At 33.8% G+C, this 19731-nt stretch overlaps 1 protein-coding gene across 12 annotated transcripts in view; it reads right to left on the bottom strand.

Annotated features, from left to right (window-relative positions):
* LOC145260423 (homeobox protein six1-like) overlaps window positions 1–19731 on the bottom strand; it is a 1097433-nt gene that overhangs the window by 134120 nt on the left and 943582 nt on the right. For all 12 annotated transcript variants that reach the window (XM_080118409.1, XM_080118411.1, XM_080118419.1 and 9 more), the window contains one exon: window positions 1186–1840. In XM_080118409.1, the coding sequence (XP_079974535.1) occupies window positions 1186–1840 (655 nt within the window). The remainder of the gene's footprint in view (window positions 1–1185; window positions 1841–19731) is intronic.

Genomic DNA, 19731 nt, shown 5'->3' with positions numbered 1-19731 from the left:
AAGAAAGTGCTCAATACTGTTGTAGAGCAAATATGCGCTTTATTTTTTATTACCGTACCCCCTCCCCGACCTCTTTCACCCCAAAATAGCGAACATTTCTGTAAAAGTCTGAGGAAGCTACAGACGGCAAAAAAAAAAAAAACGGCCGAGTAGCTGAAACAATAATGTAAGTTAACAGAAAGATACGGTAATAAAAAATAAAACATGTATATATAATATATATATATATATATATATAATTTATAGTTACTGAACTCTTCTTGATATGTGTGGGGGGGGGTTAGGGTTAGGACGAGTTTCCCACGTATGTTGGTACATATCAACACAACAATAAGCGTTTGTTTGTTTTTTTAATCATGTCGTTCCAGACTTCATATGTCTACGTCTTTTTATCTTATGTTTTTCTCCAAATCCTGGTTCATTCCAAATAAGACACTTTTTGACAGGATTTATAGGAGCATATATCTTCCTGAAGAGTTGTTTAGTGGTCTTCTATTATTTGACAAAACACGTGTAAGACGTAGTTTACAAAAGAAAAGAGAATAAAAACTTCCGAGTGTGCATGAATACATCTAATTTTAGTATTTGATATATATATATATATATATATATATATATATATATATATAAGACAAAGAGAGATTCGAACCCCAATATATGTTTTTTAAATGATTGTGTATAGTTTTCGACGTGCGATAATTAGCATTCCTACGTTGAAGATGGCGCGAACGTGAAACACTAGTGTCTGCAGGGAAAATTAGATATTTAATATATATATAAGCCTGTAGAATTCTCACGAGAATGAAAAGCGGAATATTCTGTGTGGCTTAATTGCCATATATATAATTTTTTCATAACTTACTATCTAGCTCTACCTATGTATTGACCACTGTTGAAGTAAATACTGAAAATTTACGCATAAAATTATATTTTCGTATATTAATTTATGCGATTAAATGACGTAGTCATATGTCTGTGTATTATATATATATATATATATATATATATATATATATATACACACTAGCAAAGATGTGACCGTCGAAAGCATATGCTGCTTGCTAGTTTTTACTCATTTAGAAATTGAAAGTAATGGGAATAACATAACGAATAACGTGTAAAACATGTCGCTTTCGGTTAAGATTGGAGAACAAAGCACAAACACACCTTAAGAAATAGACTTACCTCGTTTCTTTCGCTTCGGCCGCTCTATCTCTCTGTCTTCTATTTTTAAACCAATTACTAACTTGAGTAGTTGTTAAGCCGGTTGCTTCGGCCAATTCCCTCTTCTCGCGAGGCGACGGGTATGGGTTGTGTCCGTACCAATCCCTAAGTATCGTGCGGGACTTCTCTTTGAAACAGTAACTTGTCTCTTCCCCGTCCCAGATCGTGCGAGGTAACGGAAATTTTCGGCGTACTCTGTACTTGCCGACGGCGCCCAATGGTCGACCCCGAAGCTTTTCGGCCTCCACATAGTGAGCTTTTAACCATAACGCCTGCAGCTTTGGATGATTGTGTGGACCAAACTGGTTGTTCTCGAGAATCTTGTACAGTTCTTTGAAATTGCCCCGGTGGAACGCGACCACCGCCTTCGCCTTGAGGACGCTTTCATTTTTGTGTAAGTGCTCGCAGGCCGGCAGAGACCACAGAAACCTAGCTAGTCGATCGATGTTGCCGCCTTGTTGCAGGACCTCACACACGCAGGCGACCTGTTCCTGGGTAAATCCGAAGGAGGGAAGCATGGGAGGCGTTGGCGAATTTACTGTGCTACCTGGCTGTTCGTGGAGCATAGATACCTCGCCGTAAGGGTTCACTGTTGAACGACTACCGGGCCGAAACACTGCAAAAAAAAATAAAATAAAAAAATAATGAAAGAAAAAAATATTAATAACTAGTGTTAGAACGATAAATCGGAATTGGGAGTAAAAATAAAATCGGAATTTTGGTGGTATTGGAATCGGTAAAATTTGTGCCTATTTTTTATGTGAAAACAATTCTTTTAATTGATATTTTTAAACTTGCTATTTCTATTGCATATTCTAAAGATGTAACCGTATATATCTAGTTATTTGAAACTTAAAACTAACACCTATAGATCACCTACTACAAGTGTATTTTTACGATTGCGAAAATATGCTCATATGTGTAGATTTTTTCGATAATTAAAAAATAAAATAACGGTCTTTAAAAAAAAAAAATGGAATCTGTAACTGTATCGGAATTGGGGGGGGGGGAAATACCGGAATCATCCATCACTTACAATTCCTAGGCTTATCCGCGATAATAGAATTACAAATTGGCGTAACATCCTTGTTTTGACCCCGGTCCTATATTCTCTACAAATCTCACATCGCATTAACATAGGAATACAGCTCTTCATTTAGCCTCCCCATTCGCTGCCTCCTTCAGGAACAAACTTTCTGCAACCTTTTTAATATAGTAAAAAAAAAAAAAAAAAAAAAAAAACGGAAAGTCATTAGCAGTCGACGGTTCGACTTGTTTCAGTGTTTTTTTTTTCTTCGGAAATTTAAGGGGTAAAAAAAAAAACGTTCCTTTTATTGTTACTTTCATGCATTAATCTCTGTCCTTACATATTTAAAAAAAAAAAAAAAAACTTATATGGAAAAATAAAATAAATTTTTGTTCTAAAGTAGATAACATCTCTACTCATTACGTTTAAAATACAAGTTATCGCCCCTTACATTACGTGGGTTGTACTTTACCTTTTATAACCTGCTTGAATTCATTCGTTGAGTCGTAAATAAATGAATATAACTGCATAAAGTGTGAATTGATTCAATCACGCCTTACACGTATTAGTTCAGCATCTGGGTAGATGTCAGATACCTCCAAATTGCAACTGTCTATTACTTACATTCAGTATGTCGTCAGCTGTTTCAGAGAGTGAAGGATTTCGTTTGTTGTCATAAACACTTTTCCAAGCACTATGGATAATAATCAAGATAAGCTTAGAAAATGTAAAAATTCTCGGTGGCATTGAACTTCATAATTTATCCAGTTTGAAGACAATCAGTGTCATTACTCTTTAAACCAATTAAAATTAACAAATATTTTTTAAATCATCTACATCATAATTCAGGTCATGAAAGATTAAGAAAAAATGTGCCGTTTACAAGTTATTTCACACTAAAATGGCTAACCAGCATTGTCAGGGTCAAAAGTGATACATAACTTCATTTCCTCTGCCTCCTTTTTCTTCCCTCGTCCATTCCTCTCTCTGCACACACACGCCACTCTAGTCGGCGTAAGGGAAATAACTCTGAATACTCCAGTTTACTTTGCTTTACTGATAACATTAAAAAATGTATGTACCTCTTTAAAACTTTAAATGATACAAATATCCATTCGACCCCAAATAATTTCTTTCTAACTTTTAGATATTATACATCCGGGAATAGTATTCTTTGAAACCCCGCGGAATAAGGACTTTTGAATTGTTTATTGAAGTATTCAGTTGAACAATAAATTTTGATTGTAAAGTTCAACTTACAGTTTTTATTTTCTTTATCATATACATATATATTATATAAAATTGTGTGCAATCAGATAGAATCGAGATTAAAACATACAGCTCCCAACTCATTCCTTAGCCGCTGAGCAACGCCCATACGTTGCTCTCTCTCATATAATATATATATATATATATATATATATATACATACACACACACACTCATACATACACACTTTGTTTTTACATAAGCAGTAATACGTTGCTAAACATTCGAGGGCATGTTTCGGTCAGCTAGTTACTAGCAATTAGGGACCTCTTCAGGCGATACAGGTTATACGAAGACAAAGTCTGCAATAAAAATATCAGGTCTTCAGTGTCATTGGGAATTAATATCAGGAGGTTCTGTCAACATGGCGTTAAAAATAGGAATAAGTAATTAAATTTAGTCGTATATAAAAGGTTTTTAAATGTACAGGGACACACTTCTTTAATAGTGGATTTTCAAAACTCTAAAAAGAACTTAAAAACAATCTACATAGCGAAAGCAACAAAAATCGACATTTTAAGAGGGAAGATACAATTTAACTTGACTTCATGAAAAACAGTTTTTTTTGCGCGAATCTAAAGGGATCAAATTTCGTGCATACCAAAGCAGAGAAATTCCTCATAAAGAACAGCCCTCTCTCTCTCTCATATATATATATATATATATATATATATATATTAGATGAGACACAGAGAGAGATATATATAAGTGGTATCTTGTGATGCTATAAGTTATCAGATTAAGGATTTATTTTCATGCAAAAATTGGCATGTTATTAATGTAGCTAAAAAGATTTCTACCAATTATAATAAAACATAGCACACACATATAAAATGTACAAACATATACACATAAATATATATAATACACACATATCATATACGACACATACACATTATATAAACATAACACACACGCATAAGACACACATATGCACAAATTACATCACACACACACACACATATATAACAATTACATCACACACACACATATATATAACAATTACATCACACACACACACACATATATATATATATATAACAATTACATCACACACACACACATATATATATATATATAACAATTACATCACACACACACACACATATATATATATATAACAATTACATCACACACACACACACATATATATATATATAACAATTACATCACACACACACACATATATATATATAATTACATCACACACACACACACATATATATATATATATATATATATATATATAACAATTACATCACACACACACACACACACATATATATATAACAATTACATCACACACACACATATATATATAACAATGACATCACACACATATATATATAACAATGACATCACACACACACATATATATATATATATAACAATTACATCACACACACACATATATATATATATAACAATTACATCACACACACACATATATATATATATAACAATTACATCACACACACATATATATATATATATATAACAATTACATCACACACACAAATTACACCACACGTGTACATCCAAGTATACATTTTAGATTGCGTCTCGGGATCAACGGAACACTAATTAGAAGAATTTTCTAATCACTCTTTGGAAGAAAATGCCAATCTGATTTATCCCCACGTTATTTTGTTCCTGGCTGGGGATGTCCACATAAGGCCTTGTTTCTATTTACTTTGCCTCCCCACGAGGGCAGAGTTAGGCACCAACGTCGTTTTTTAATGTGTTTGTAGTCTCTCCACCGATATTGGGGGGGGGGGCATTTCTCCTAGTTTTTTCTGTTACATCCGATTCGATCCGGATGCTCCTCTATTGTCCCTAGATCTCGAGATATTATGTGTTCATATTTACTAACTTGTTTTTTTGATGAATGCATATACTTTTCCTTCACTTATAGATTTAATAGAAGGTAAGACAACACTCTGAAGCCCAAGTAAAGTTATAAACAATTGTGCATCTGATAATACCTGGAGTGTTTCCAGTCGTTTTAGACGGACCTTTGCCTCTAAACTCAGGCAACAGAAGTTCAGGAGAGATGCAGTTTATTAAAAAAAAACAAAAAAACTTCGCATTTTTCCAAGTTAAAATCTATTTCCTTTCGATACTAAGACCGTTTCCATAGCGTTTGAATCGTTTTATTTTGAGTTTATAAAAAATAGGTCTTATTTTGGAACGAGCTCCGTGTGTTGATTGAACCATTAACATTTCACTGAGCGTTTGAAACAATTTGTGATTAAAAAAAAACAAAAAAAAAACCTTAGCTAATATATACTGTGCACGTTTTTTTTTGTTTTTTTTTTCTAGTAAAACGTTGTCAACTAATGTATGCGCACAACGCAAATACCTAGGTGAATTAAATGGCAAAATAAGTCTTTTTACTGCTACGGTATCTTTGAACAATATAGCAATAAGAACTAGATTTTAGTTATGCCAGAAAAATATCTTAACAGACAAATCACACTTAATGAATTTTCGAATTAAATTAAAGTAGAAAAATAGTGAAAATGTGACCCAGCGGGTCGTGAATACGCATAATATATTATACAAAACAGTTACTATCACTAATTGTAAGTGTCAACGGAATTGAAAAAATAAATTGTAAGATGGTCAACATCATGAAATTTGGAATACAGACTTTTCTCATTTATATGTTATATGCTCTGTGATTATATTGCGCTTCTTAGATTAAGGATTTGTATATATAAAAAGTTAAATATAATTGTAAAAATCATATTTCCACACACACACACACACATTATATATATATATATATATATATATATATATATATATATATATATATATAAACACATACACATATACATACACCGTGGGTGGGTGGGTGGGTGTGCGAGTTCGTTTCTTATGAAACTGAAGATGGCGGGCCCGATTTTTATGGAATTTCACACAAAGGAACTTCATGTGTCTGACAGTGTTCTTAGATAGGTTTTGTATCGGAAGGACTTCGATAAGTATCGATAATCGAAAGAATCCGATGAAAGGACAGACAGGCGATTTGGACCGAAATTAACATACACAGCCTAACATAAGGGCATTTGAAAAGTTTTATCACCACACAACCCGAAGGGCTCGCATAAAATCAACAGCTTCCTCCAGATGCGTCGCGATTGGTCCCTAACTAGAGCAGGCAATCAATCGATTTGATTGAAAAATAGGCGATTTCACCGATTTTGATAATAAAAATACGGGAGTTGATCATCAATCCCGGGCAGCGTCTGGTCACCATACTACTAATATATATATATATATATATATATATATATATATATAGGGAAATAATGCACATTTTGAGACAGAAGTCGTATTGCCCACCTAGTGTAGCATGTTTAGATGTGCAAACTGGTACGTTCACCTGCTGAGTTGTCGACGCTAGTATTTCTACTGTCGTTATTTCGATGAAAGATGCTTGACTGAGCTCAAATTGTTGGTTCCTGCTTTCACAGTTAGAACTCGTCTTCCCACTACAACGAGAAGAAGTTTTTCTTTCTTCTTCAACACGTCTTACGATAGCTGACATTTTCTATAAATAAAGACACTTCTCAAGGCTCACCGCTTTTGAAATACATTGTCGCAGAACCGGTTCTTCGCAATCACAAATTGGTTGTCTTCAAACCGAATATCAACAGATTCTTATCAAGAATCGTTCGCGCAAATGTTCCAACTTTTTTCCTGACAATCATTTCATCTTATTAGCCTTTATTATAGAGCGGCATCTGGACGTGATAGCCAGTGACTATAGTTTAGTTCAAAAAAAAAAAAAAAAGAATGCCTATGAATTATAATTGGATAACTAAAAATAACATTTAATGCACTTTAAGTAAAAACAATATCACCTAATTACAGATGAAGTAATTAATAAAAATTCTAAAAATTACAATATATGATATGAGTAGAAGATCTGCTAGAACTAGTTTGTACAAAAAAAAAAATAGCATCGTTATTATTGATTCGCCATCTTCTAAATTGAAATAAGGAAAGTGAAACAAGGGAGATAATTCAGTTTGTCATACATAAACTACACTACTGAAACAGCTTTGAATCACTAGACACAAGTTAAACATCTCGAATTCATTTTTATTTTCTTAAGACTCTTTAAGCTTAAGTCCTAAATTTGAGACATTTTCAAAAATCAAAAGTCACAGACTTTGATCTAAATTGGAATCGAGATTACACTGGGGAACACTATTTTTTAAACTTTCTGTTGCATTTGATTTTTTAACTGATTCTGCAGGATTTTTAGGCGCTGATTTCAAATCTGAAATTAGTTTTTCTCCATAAGCTCTAGTTTTCATGCAATTCGAGATAGATGAAATAGTCTAAATATGAACTTACGTAACCCAAATCTAAGCATTTTGAGATTATATACATAGATAGATTCTAATATTTTTATCTGCCTTCTTTTTTCCAGATCAAACATGGCTTCCTCATCGAGACATCACTGTAGAAACAAGCCTGATGCCTTCTGTTACATCTGTGGTTGCTAATCACTCCATCATCAGAGTCGTAACATATCCTTGTTTGTGAAGCGAACCTATTTTGAAGTTCATCTTGGTGACCAAGACAAGCAATGGGCTCCTCATGTTGTGTTCCACAATTGTGAGGAAATGCTCCGAAGCTGGACCAAAGGAAAACGCAATAGTCTGCCTTTTGGAGTTCCAATGATTTGGCGAGAACCCACCAAACATGTAACTGATTGCTACTTCTGCATGGTAAACACAGCGGGTGTGGGCAAGAAAAACAGACATAAGATCGTATATCCGAACATTTCCTCAGCTATTCGGCCTGCTCCGCACTCTGAAGAAGTTCCTGTTTTTTTTTCTTTTTTAATAAAAATCAAAGATTGCATAAAATATGTAGCTTACAGAATAAAACTAACTTCAGATTTGAACTCAGCACACTTAAATTGACTAAAAACAAGTCTTTCTTTAAATGCAACATATTGAGTGTTCCCTTGTGTTATTGACCTATGAAAGTGGCCCTTTACTAGAAAGCAATTATATTACCGTTACGTATGATCAGTCATAACATATGTGTGTGTGTGTGTGTGATAAATAAAGGGAGAGGGGGGGAGAGAAGATACAGCAATGAATATATTCAGAGTATCGGAGTATACGAGTCTTTGTCGGGAAAAATGACGCCAAGTTCAGACCGCCTAGGGCGATAGAAATCGAAATTATTACACATTAGTAACGCCCCCCACACCCCTTCACCAATAAGCTTGGAAACCTTCGCTACATAATAATTAATGACATTTTAAACGTTCTTAAGGGTAGAGAGACAAGCCGAGCTGCGGGCGAGGGGTTAGTTTTTGTTTTGTTTTTGTTTTTTTAAGAGAAGTATCATTTGAAATTAATCTACTAGCCTTCACGCGATGTATATACATTATAAACCGCTTCAGAAAGCGTGCGATTAAACACAGAGGGCTATACTTAAGGTGGGAGAGGTACATGCAGGTTTACAAAGACCGGGTCGAAGTCGGAGTAAAGTCATTGCTTTTTGGAGTCGAAGTCGAATGTTTGTGTGAACGATTCCATAGCTCCATACTAACCGAGCTTGGCTTAAGGGTCGTTCTGATAACGGCCTTTTTGTTGTCAAGATGAGGTTTCGTCAAAGTCCTTCAAGACAAAACTTAAAATGAGACACTTTATTGCAAAAAAACAAAACAAAAAAACTGATGTGCCCGTGCCGGGACATGCCAACGAGTCATCTCTCTACAATTTTAATGGATCAAAACGGAAATTACATTGTTATGAGGACTAAAATTATGCATTCATGACCTGAAGTGTTCATCTCTGCTGCAGATGTTGACGGTGTAAGACTAAGAAGGCAACCAGTGTCATAGACGTGCGTCAGAAGCAGAGACACGCCATTGTTTTCTTAGCAAAATGAACCGAGAACTGAGGTGGTGAATGTGAAGAAGAAAAAAAACTCTGGCGCCCAAAAGGGCGCTCGTTTTAATGCTACCATTCCCATCTTCGTAGCTGTTCAACTTTTTGGATTAAAAATAGAAGGCCTTACTTTTGGAACAATCTTCGGTAGTATATATATATATATATATGAGAGAGTACTAGCTCTTTTACTCATATGGCCGGCAGCCATTTTCTTAAAGTAGAAAAAGCAACTTGTAATTGAAACGAATGCTTTATTCACCGACTAATAAAACGTTAACAGCAAAGACGTCAGTTTCTTTTTTTTTTTTTTTTTCATTTTCTTTTACTCCTTCGCAGTACGGGTTCGAACCTGTCAACATACTACCGCTTTTTTTTTCTCAACACACACCTCCAAACACCCGGAAAACGCCGGGTACCCAAGCTAGTCTATAATAAAAGTCAATTGAACAACAAACATGAACAAAAAGAAAACAAACTTAAAAATAAAATTAAGGAAGAAGTTGTAAAATTTTTTTTGTAATTTCTTAATTTTTAATAATTATTGTTTTTAAATGGTATCCGTCATAAATAACCGGCATTTGCTGGTAAATACAACTAAAGCTAGAATGAATATATATATATATATATATATATATATATATATATATATATATATATATATATATATATATATATATATACTACCAAAAGTACCCGTCGTTGACTTGGTTCAAGAACAGACTACAGAAAATGGACTGATTTATGAAAGTATGATAGGTTATGAAAACGAAGGGTTGTAAAGAGATAGCTTCCAATTTGGGGGTATCAAAACCAAAGCAAAATATGATGAAAGTAAAATAAAATAGATACACCGCATAATTTATTATACCATACCTGTTCACACTGAAACACTTATCACAAGTTTCTGTGGATCTATATTAAAAAACCTTGTTAAACTTTGTGACATATTTCCATTCTATGGAAGTCAGGCGCGAACGAACACCCCATAATTTTATTATACCAAATTTCTTCAAACTGAAATATAATTATCAAAGTATACTTACGCAGATCGATATGAAAAGTCTTTAAAGTTTGTGCCTATTTCAATTCTATGGAAGCCAGGCGCGAACGCAAACCCCACAATTTTATTATACCATCCCTATTTAAGTTAAAACATACTTAAAAAAAGTATTATTATGTACATCTATATCAAAACACTTGTACACGTTTTATTTAATTTTTATATATATTTTTTTTTTATTTCCATACTTTGTGGACCAGGATCGTACGCAGACCCCACAATTTTAATGAATCATATGTGATCAGTTTTCTATAATAGGCAACCATATAGGAGCCTATTCGTGACCAAATACACACATACAGACGTTCAGCTTTATATAATATATATATATATATATATATATATATATATATATATATATATATATACACACACACACACACACACGGTGGCCCCTGGATAGTTTTTTGGGGTTTGTTTTACTGTACAAAGATTCGAAAAAGTTGTCACAAAACAAAACAAATAAATGTTATCAAAGGCAACATAAGTTACTTTTCTACCTAACTGGATATGTTTTTAGTGTTTATATTTAATGTAACATGTTTATTCAGCTCGAAAAAACACAGTGTTTACCGATGTATTCGAAAATTCAAAATGGCGGCCGATTCTCTCTCGGAGACGGTAAGTTTAGGAAAAAGAGTTATAAATAAAAAAAACAGTCAAAACACTGTTAAAAACCCGCCGAATATGTCAGCCTATGCCAAGGTAACATATATTGAGCGAGTTTTAACAGTATTTTGTCTGTTTTTTTATTCATAACTAATTTTCCCAAACTTACCGCCTAAAAGAGTCGGCTGCCATTTTAAATTTTCGAATACATCGGAAAACACTGTTTTTCGAGGTGAATAAACATGTTACATTAAATATAAACACTAAAAACATAACCAGTTTGGTAGAAAAGTAACTTATCTTGTCTTTGATAACATTTATTTGTTATATATTTGTTTTGTGACAACTTTTTCGAATCTATGCGTACAATAATACAAACCCGTTTTTTTCTTTAGATTAGGATGCGAAATACGATGTTCCTCCGACAGCTGGTAACAGTATTTGTGCTGCATTATAGTGTTATTTATAATGTTCTTTTATTATGTACATGTGTATTACAAACTGTACTGTATTTTGTTAGTAACAGTTTTATTATGTACTGTATAAAAATCTGCTTATGCCCCGCCATAGGACGGTTTCCCATTACGGAACTGAATAATGCCGTATCCCGGGGTTCTTATACTATATATATATTATATTATATTAGTGTGTGTTCTTTACAATAGCAAGGCATATTTATTTGTTAATGATTTTAAAAAATTACAAATAAAAAAAATTCGATAAAACTAAAAATATCAAATATAGGATAAAAAAATTTCCGAAACAGCTAAAAACAAACAAAAAAAAAAAAACCTAAAAAATTAAAATACCAAAATAAATATAAAACTCGAAACACCTCAAGAAAAAATAAAAATAAAAAGGAAAAGAACCTTTGAACCTGCTTAAAAATACATTGTAAACGCCAGCATTTAATACAGACTTATGAAATACTAGAAGATATACCCGGAGTTGCCCGGTATTAAATGTAACATTAAATTCCTTTAAATAAATAAATAATGGAAAGAAACAGACGTGTGCATTATGTTTTTTTTCTAAACAGTCCACTTCTTATAAGTAATAAATAAATAAATAAATAAATAAATAAATAAATAAATAAATATATATATATATATATATATATACACACACACTAGCTGAGATCGAAACCGAATCCTAAATACAGTATGTCAGATACGATAACCGTTAGTCCAGCTTACCAAGGTCTTTTAAAAAAGTACTAATTGTTCATTTTTATCCTCTTAGCAGCCCTTTTTGCCGGCGAAAACCGATTAAAGTCTTCCACGTGACTGAATACCCTTTTTACCAAATTTCAAGTCTGTAGATCAAACGTTCGTTGAGTATATAGGTTAGGAAGTGTCCTCGCGCACACAAATATTCTCACTTTTCTAGATATATAGATGAAAATATATAGATCAAGGCCGTTAAGGTGGTGCTATAGCAATCCATGATTGAAATTTCAGTTTTTTTACTATGTAAATGTACTTAATGAAGAATATCTCAAACCGTTTTGTATCCGTAGGGATATGTGAATATCTATAAAACTTATTATTCATCCATATAGATATAGCGTCTACTCAATATATACGGCATAATCACGTTGACACACCGGTTCCCGCTAGATCAATAAAGTTAAGCAACGTTGAACCTGGTCAGTATTAAATGAGTGACTATTTGAGATTCCCAGGTGATGTACGTGATATCCGGTTACCTCGGCATTGCTTCCAGTGGTCCTGGACTTCTCTTTGCCACTGGAATCAAGCAGTGCCGAGTCAGGAGAGGTGTGGTTGGAGAGTGCGCAACCCGTGCCACACAATTACACGCACAGTTGCCCCTACAGGGGTTATCCTTTGTCTCTCGAGATTGAACGGAGACATCGACTCAACACATTGCGTAAAATAGCCTGTCGGATCGATGCGAAAATAAACCAAAATATTTAAACAATGGATTGTTCGATACAAATTGACCTAGGATTCTAAATTCGATTTGAAAAGGATTGTGTTTATAGATTATTTCATTCACAGCCGTTTTAGCGGGTTTAAATGGTTTATAATAATCGATAAATATCTAATGCTATCCATAAGCTTAGATTCGGGAATTAAACATGGGACATGTCGGTTTCACGCGTGGAGAATCATCCAAGAAAATAAAATTAATCCTTTATTTAAATCCTAATATTAAATTAAAAAAAAAAAAAGAAAAACTTGTATTTTGTACCTATTTGTCACGGTATGAAGATTGTATATTCCAAAAATTCATAAAATATTGATCAAAAAGGAGTAAATTATTATAAATATATTTTTTTCTAGACAGTGGGTGCTATCTAGTAATATTAAAATAAAAATATATAAGCTCTACTATCGCACTATTGAGCTATCCTATTTATCCATATGTAATAATTGGGGGGGTGACAACAGCGTATTCTTTTCATTGTTTTCACTCTCGAATGTATATCCGACACAGTTTGACACTCTAAATCAACCGAGAACCACATCCGTCTATATAAAAACATAAGATATTAACGGATATATACTCAAGAGTCAAAACAATGAAAAGAACATGCTGGTGTCACAGCCCTAGTAATCACAACCAAAAGTACTTAAATTACATATAAACTTATATATATATATATATATGTGTGTATGTATGTGTGTGCGTGCGTATGTATTATAGTAAAATCATATGCATGTCTATTTTTTTGTTTGTTCACAATTACGTTGATATATGCGAAACGTACAGTTTCTCAAATAGATTTTAATACTAAAAATGGATTTTTGTATACCTTTAATTCCTGCACGATTTTTCTCTCTCTCTCTCTCTCATATATATATATATATATATATATATATATATATATATATGAGCCATTCATTTAAATGGAGTCAACATTTCAGAGATTATCTCATTTGCATATTACATTAAAGAAAATTTGTTTTAATAGTTATTGCTAAATTTTCAATAAAAATTAGTAATAGAATTGTTGTAAGCGTTCTGTTTAGATATATTTTATAAAGTTCATTTATTTAACATTTAAGTTAATGTTCTTTTTGTAATTATTATTTTAACCAACATCAACTGCGTTTAAAAACGCAAATAAGTTTCATTTCATCTACGAGTTATTTCCCCTTTAAAGCTATGAGATTTTACTTTCCAGCTTGAATATCTCATGGTGATGTTTTATACTTCCAAAGATCCAAAATAGGTTCGACTTTCAGGAAAATCGTAAAAACTTAGGATATTTGGTTCATATTATGTATATATGTGACTGAACCCTCCGCCCGACAATGTTTTTTTACCTGGCAACGCTGAGAATGTACAGTTAGTGTGTGTGTGTGTGTATGTATATATATATATATATATATATATATATATATCGTTACAATCTGAGCTAAGAAGTACACAGGAGGACAAGCAACATTCCGGCCTTCATGGTAAAGATGTAAAGATCAAGTGTAGTATCTGTTCTTCAGATGCTGCACTTAAAGTAATCAGTTTGGTCAATGTGGAGAAGACCCTTCATATCAGACAATTGCTATTTATTTATTCGGATCCTGCCAGAGTGCCCCTTGAGGGAGCTAGTCCCCACCTACATCAGAAAACGACTTTGTGTCTAATTTGCTCTCGTGGGGAAGCAAATGAATACACGCACACGGAAGGACAAAACACACACACACACACATATATATATATATATATACACACCCTTTTGTTTGTTGCAGTTAATGTTTCAGACAGCTCGCGAAAATAAACCACACATTTAATTACGTAAATATTTGAAAACCTACTTTAAATCATTATACAGAACCCACACGCTTATTAATTAACGGACACATTTAATTAAATGAATAAAATGCAGTATTGTTGTGATTGTGATTTCACTGAACATCAAAACATCGTATCAGAACTGTACACGCACACGCGCGAGCGGATACGCACCATATATTGCCCCGTTGGGTCACAACTACCAATATTTAACCTACATTTTTCTCGCAGGAGTAAAGACAAAATGAATCTCTGATCTGCGTTTATATATATATATCGATTGTATACGAACACTTTGTCATCTGATTTACATGCGGATTTGTGGCGCATGCGCACACTATAGATTACGAAACCAATACTGACAAAAAGAAAAAAGAATAATCACTTCTAGAAAAGCTTAAAAGTAATTAAGAAATGCAGGGTGTCATGTGGTTTAATCCAAAGATTACGTTTTTTTGCATTTATAATTTAAGTAGTATTTCAGGAATATGGCGTAATCTAGGAGTCCAATTTTCACAATTACTTCAGGACTTATCATGAGCGATTTCCATAAGGAAAGTTATGTTCGTGGACGTAAATTTGACTAGTAGAAGGTTTTGGAAAATGAAGTCCATGTATCCAAATATAATTCAATGGCAGAATTCGAAAAGCCTCGATTATCGAAACTCCATGGAATAATAATACTATTTTGTTGCATTCCTTGCTTTGGACAGAAAACATGGGAGATATATATATATATATATATATATATATATATGACACACACACACACACACACACACACACACACACACACACACACACACACACACACACACTCGCGGGTCGGGCGCCCGGCTTTGCATGTTCGTAAATAAATATGATATTTTAATTTGTCCGGATTTCGTATATATTATTATAGAGGTGTGATTTTAAAAGTAAAAAAAAAAAAAAAATGTAATTGAGTACCACCAGCTGGAATCGAAACAAAAAGCTAAACTATAGTATTCAAAGCCCGGGGCGTTACCTCTGTCCCAAGGTGACACGCATATGAACTGATTAAAAAATGTAAAATTAAACTAAGATGAATGATTAAAATGTATAACTAGTTTTTCAATTATGACCACTTTTGACCCCGTAAAAAAAAAAAAATTTAACCGCCTAAAGACCCATAAAAGAAAGGTTCATAAAAGATCCAATTATTTAAGTCCCCTAGCGCCACTCTGCGACTTTTAGTTTCGGACAAGAGTTTGAAATTATAGCGAGAGACAGACCGGCGTATAGCCAATAGTGAAATGCCGTAGTAATACAGATTGTATAATACTGTAAAGATAAAGTCCTAATAAATATTAGTATCAATATTTATAAGGCGATTCCAAGCAGATAAAGAAAGCTCAATATGTGAGATAGAGCAATAATATAATTAGAAATTCTGGGTTAAATTATGTAGAATTACAAGAAAATGTATTATTTGCAAGAATACATATAATTAACGTTTTTCCTTAATCCATGCATTTTCAATGAATGGCTTACCACATCAAAGGATATTTTATTAGCAAAATAGAAAATTTATATCTGAAACAAATTGCGTAGTAATTCTACACAAGTTAACTCCATTACATATGTATTGTATTTACAAACTTACGTTCTCTTTATTGAGGACGGTAATCACTGCCAGCCGCGAGATTGGAACCCAACCATGATAGCTCCCTTTACTTCGTAGGCTAGTATTCTACCTCTGGGACATCAGAAATAAACACGTGATAATTTATATACTAGAATATGTAGGCATAAATAATAGGCTGAACAGGATAGAAAAATTAACCGTAAATGACGCCTCTTGACTAGTATCTTATGTTACTTGTGGAACTGTTTCAATATATTATATATATGCTTTATAGATCGAATTCACGGCGCTTACCTTAAGCTGGCACACGAGCAAGGTTTTCGTCACTTTCACAAATAAATAAATAAAAATATCAAGTCGTATTTGGTTCAACGTCACACGTTTTCAAACGTACAACACACAAAGAAATTCATTGTTTTGATTTTCCTTTCAAAGGCTTATGACCTTAGGAACGACGTATTCCTTTCAGACAATAGGTGTTATTTGATCTATGGAATCAGGGTAACGTAGAAATAATATACACATAAAACCAAAATAAATATTACATTTGTATTTTTCCCTAACATTTTATCACTCATGGTTGACTTCAAACTATCTGAAATGTACCTTTTTTAAAGCTTTTCCCGAATGGATTTCGAGTATTGAATGGTGATCCACAAATGCTTCACACTACCTATATTTTTTTTTATTGCCGTCGAAATCGATGAAATCGCCCATTTTTCAATCAAATCAATTCACTGCCTGTTCTAATTGAAGATCTATCGCGACGCACCTGGAGGATGCTTCACATGCCTCTCGCAGTGACTATGTTCACAATATATTGTAGTCTAAATTGCACTGTAGAGAACCTGCCGTTGATTTTATAAAATCATTTCATATATAATTCCCTTGATGCTTCGAGCATTCCGAGGATGCGAGGTTCGCTATTTGAAGCGATTTTTCGAGGTTACGCACGCACATTCATATAACTGTACCTTCTCTGCTATTATAGTAGCGGGCCAAGATCAAAGTGTAGTATCTGTCCTTCAGATCCTGCACTTCAATTTTTTGTTCTGTTAGTGGAGAGAAAATCCTTAACGACCGAGACATTAAACTGTTGTTCCTATCTCTACCTTAAAAAACGACCCTGGTATCTGTCCCGCGGGGAGGTATTCTGAATAGGTACTATTATAGAAAAGGAACAGCGTGTGCCAGAGTTCATTCCCTATGAACTCCAAAATGGCTGGATAGATTTCTATGAAATTTCAAACGAAGGTACTTTATGGATCTGGCAGTGTTCTGAGAAAAGTTTTGTATTGGAATGTCTTAAATAAGTATAGATAATCGAAATAATACGATGAAAGAAGGAGCAGGCGATTTTTACCAAAGTTATCATTTTACACAGCCTAGCATCACAAGTGTTTGAGAAGTTTTATTACCACACAAGCCGAAAGGCCCGGCATATAAAATCAACAGTAGGTTCTTTGATATGACAGGGACAGGGTCCTGTTTGAAATAGATATTTCTGTTTAAAACACAATTGTACAATGATACTTAACTTTTTCATTTTAAACTTGAATTCAAATCATTATCACCGCACAAGCAGTAATGCCAGACGAAGTCAATAATAGGTTCTTTAATATGACAAGGGCGCGTTCGAAATGAAGGTGTCTGTTTAGAGCACAATTAAAATATGATACTTGATTTTGCATTTTAAACTTTAATTCAAGCCGTTATATATAAAAATAATTTCATGAAATCAACAGTAGATTTTCTACAGTGCAATATAAACTATGATATACTGTGAGCATAGTTACTGCGAGGGGTATGTGAAGCTTACACCAGGTGCCTCGCGATGGGTCCTCAATTAGAGCAGGCAATCAATCGATTTGATTGAAAATGGGCGACTTCGTCGATTTCCATGACAATAAAAATATGGGAGTGTGAAATATTCAATCCCGGGCAACGTCGGGTCATCCTGCTAGCATATAAGTTCAAATGTATTTGATTCAAAAATCAATATTTTTTAAAAGTGCACACTACATATGTAGAGCTATGATATGTGAAAATATATAGATAGGTGAAAAAAAAAAACTATTAGAGTGGAAAGGTTTCTTACATCTAGGGATTTCTACTGTGCAGGGGGGGTTGGATTTTGCTCCTAATCGGGAGGGTATTTTCCTCAAGGGGGGGGGACACAGATTTGAAGTTCATCGGACCATCTATTATTAAAGTACTTGTAAAACAGAGGGATGCAAAATTTCGTCGATGGGGGGGGGGTTGAAGCCTAGCTGACAATGCGGGACCTATTAGGTTCCTGTCTAAGAGGGAGAGACTAGTAGCAGAGACAGCGGCCCAAATGTGTCAATCTTCCATACATGGGCGAATGGTGGCCTTGTAGAGATACAGGATGCTCTTAGGTGTAAGTAACTTTCTATCACGGTAGAACGTCACGTGAACGATTCGCGCATGTGCATTCGTGAAACAGTTGACAAACAGATACAGATCCGATGACTACGTACCAATTTTTCAATCTAGACCCCTCAGCAGCCGTTTTTATCGGATGCATACTGGTTAAAAAGTTAAATCACACGTCTGAATACACTATATACCAAATTTCAAGTTTGTAGATAAAACACCCGTTGAGTATATAGGTTGAGAAGTCTCCTCATGCACATACAGAGAAATTGCTACACTTTCAGACCGTTTCTAACGGGAAAATTTACAGCCTGTTGACTGAGAACGAGTGCTTTTTTTTTTGCCAAATTGATGTTCAAATATGGTTAAATTTGTGCCTATTTTTGTCTTAAATATTAATCACTAACTGGGTATCGAACAGATACCACAAAACTTCGTTTGCTGCATTTTATGAAAAAAAAAAAAGTTATACAAAATTTCAGTCAGATCGGCTCCATAGTTTCCGGATAGAGTAAACGTGGTATTCTGATGGCTAATCACTATTAATCCCTAACTATACATTGAACAAACACTATAACACTTAGTTCGCTGCATGGTTTATCAAAGCCCTATTATAATAAATTTCGAAGAGAAACCCTAAGAGAAATTGCACGCACACGCACGACTGTTTAAAGTTATTTTTTTTATTGGCTCATATAATGGAGATTTTAGTGAATGCAACCTTCTTCGTGGAATAACGAAGAGCGGTTTTCTTTTGTGCGTGATCATCCAACATAAAATTGTTGAAAAATTGGCTCGTACACAAAACTATTGTTGATACACACGTCTGGTGGTGGTGGTGGTGGGGTGG

Source organism: Euprymna scolopes, chromosome 36, assembly GCF_053919585.1.
Source record: "Euprymna scolopes isolate OS-2025 chromosome 36, ASM5391958v1, whole genome shotgun sequence".
Taxonomy (NCBI): domain Eukaryota; kingdom Metazoa; phylum Mollusca; class Cephalopoda; order Sepiida; family Sepiolidae; genus Euprymna; species Euprymna scolopes.
The sequence above is the reverse complement of the archived record's forward strand: the minus strand, read 5'-3'. Positions and strand labels throughout refer to the sequence as shown.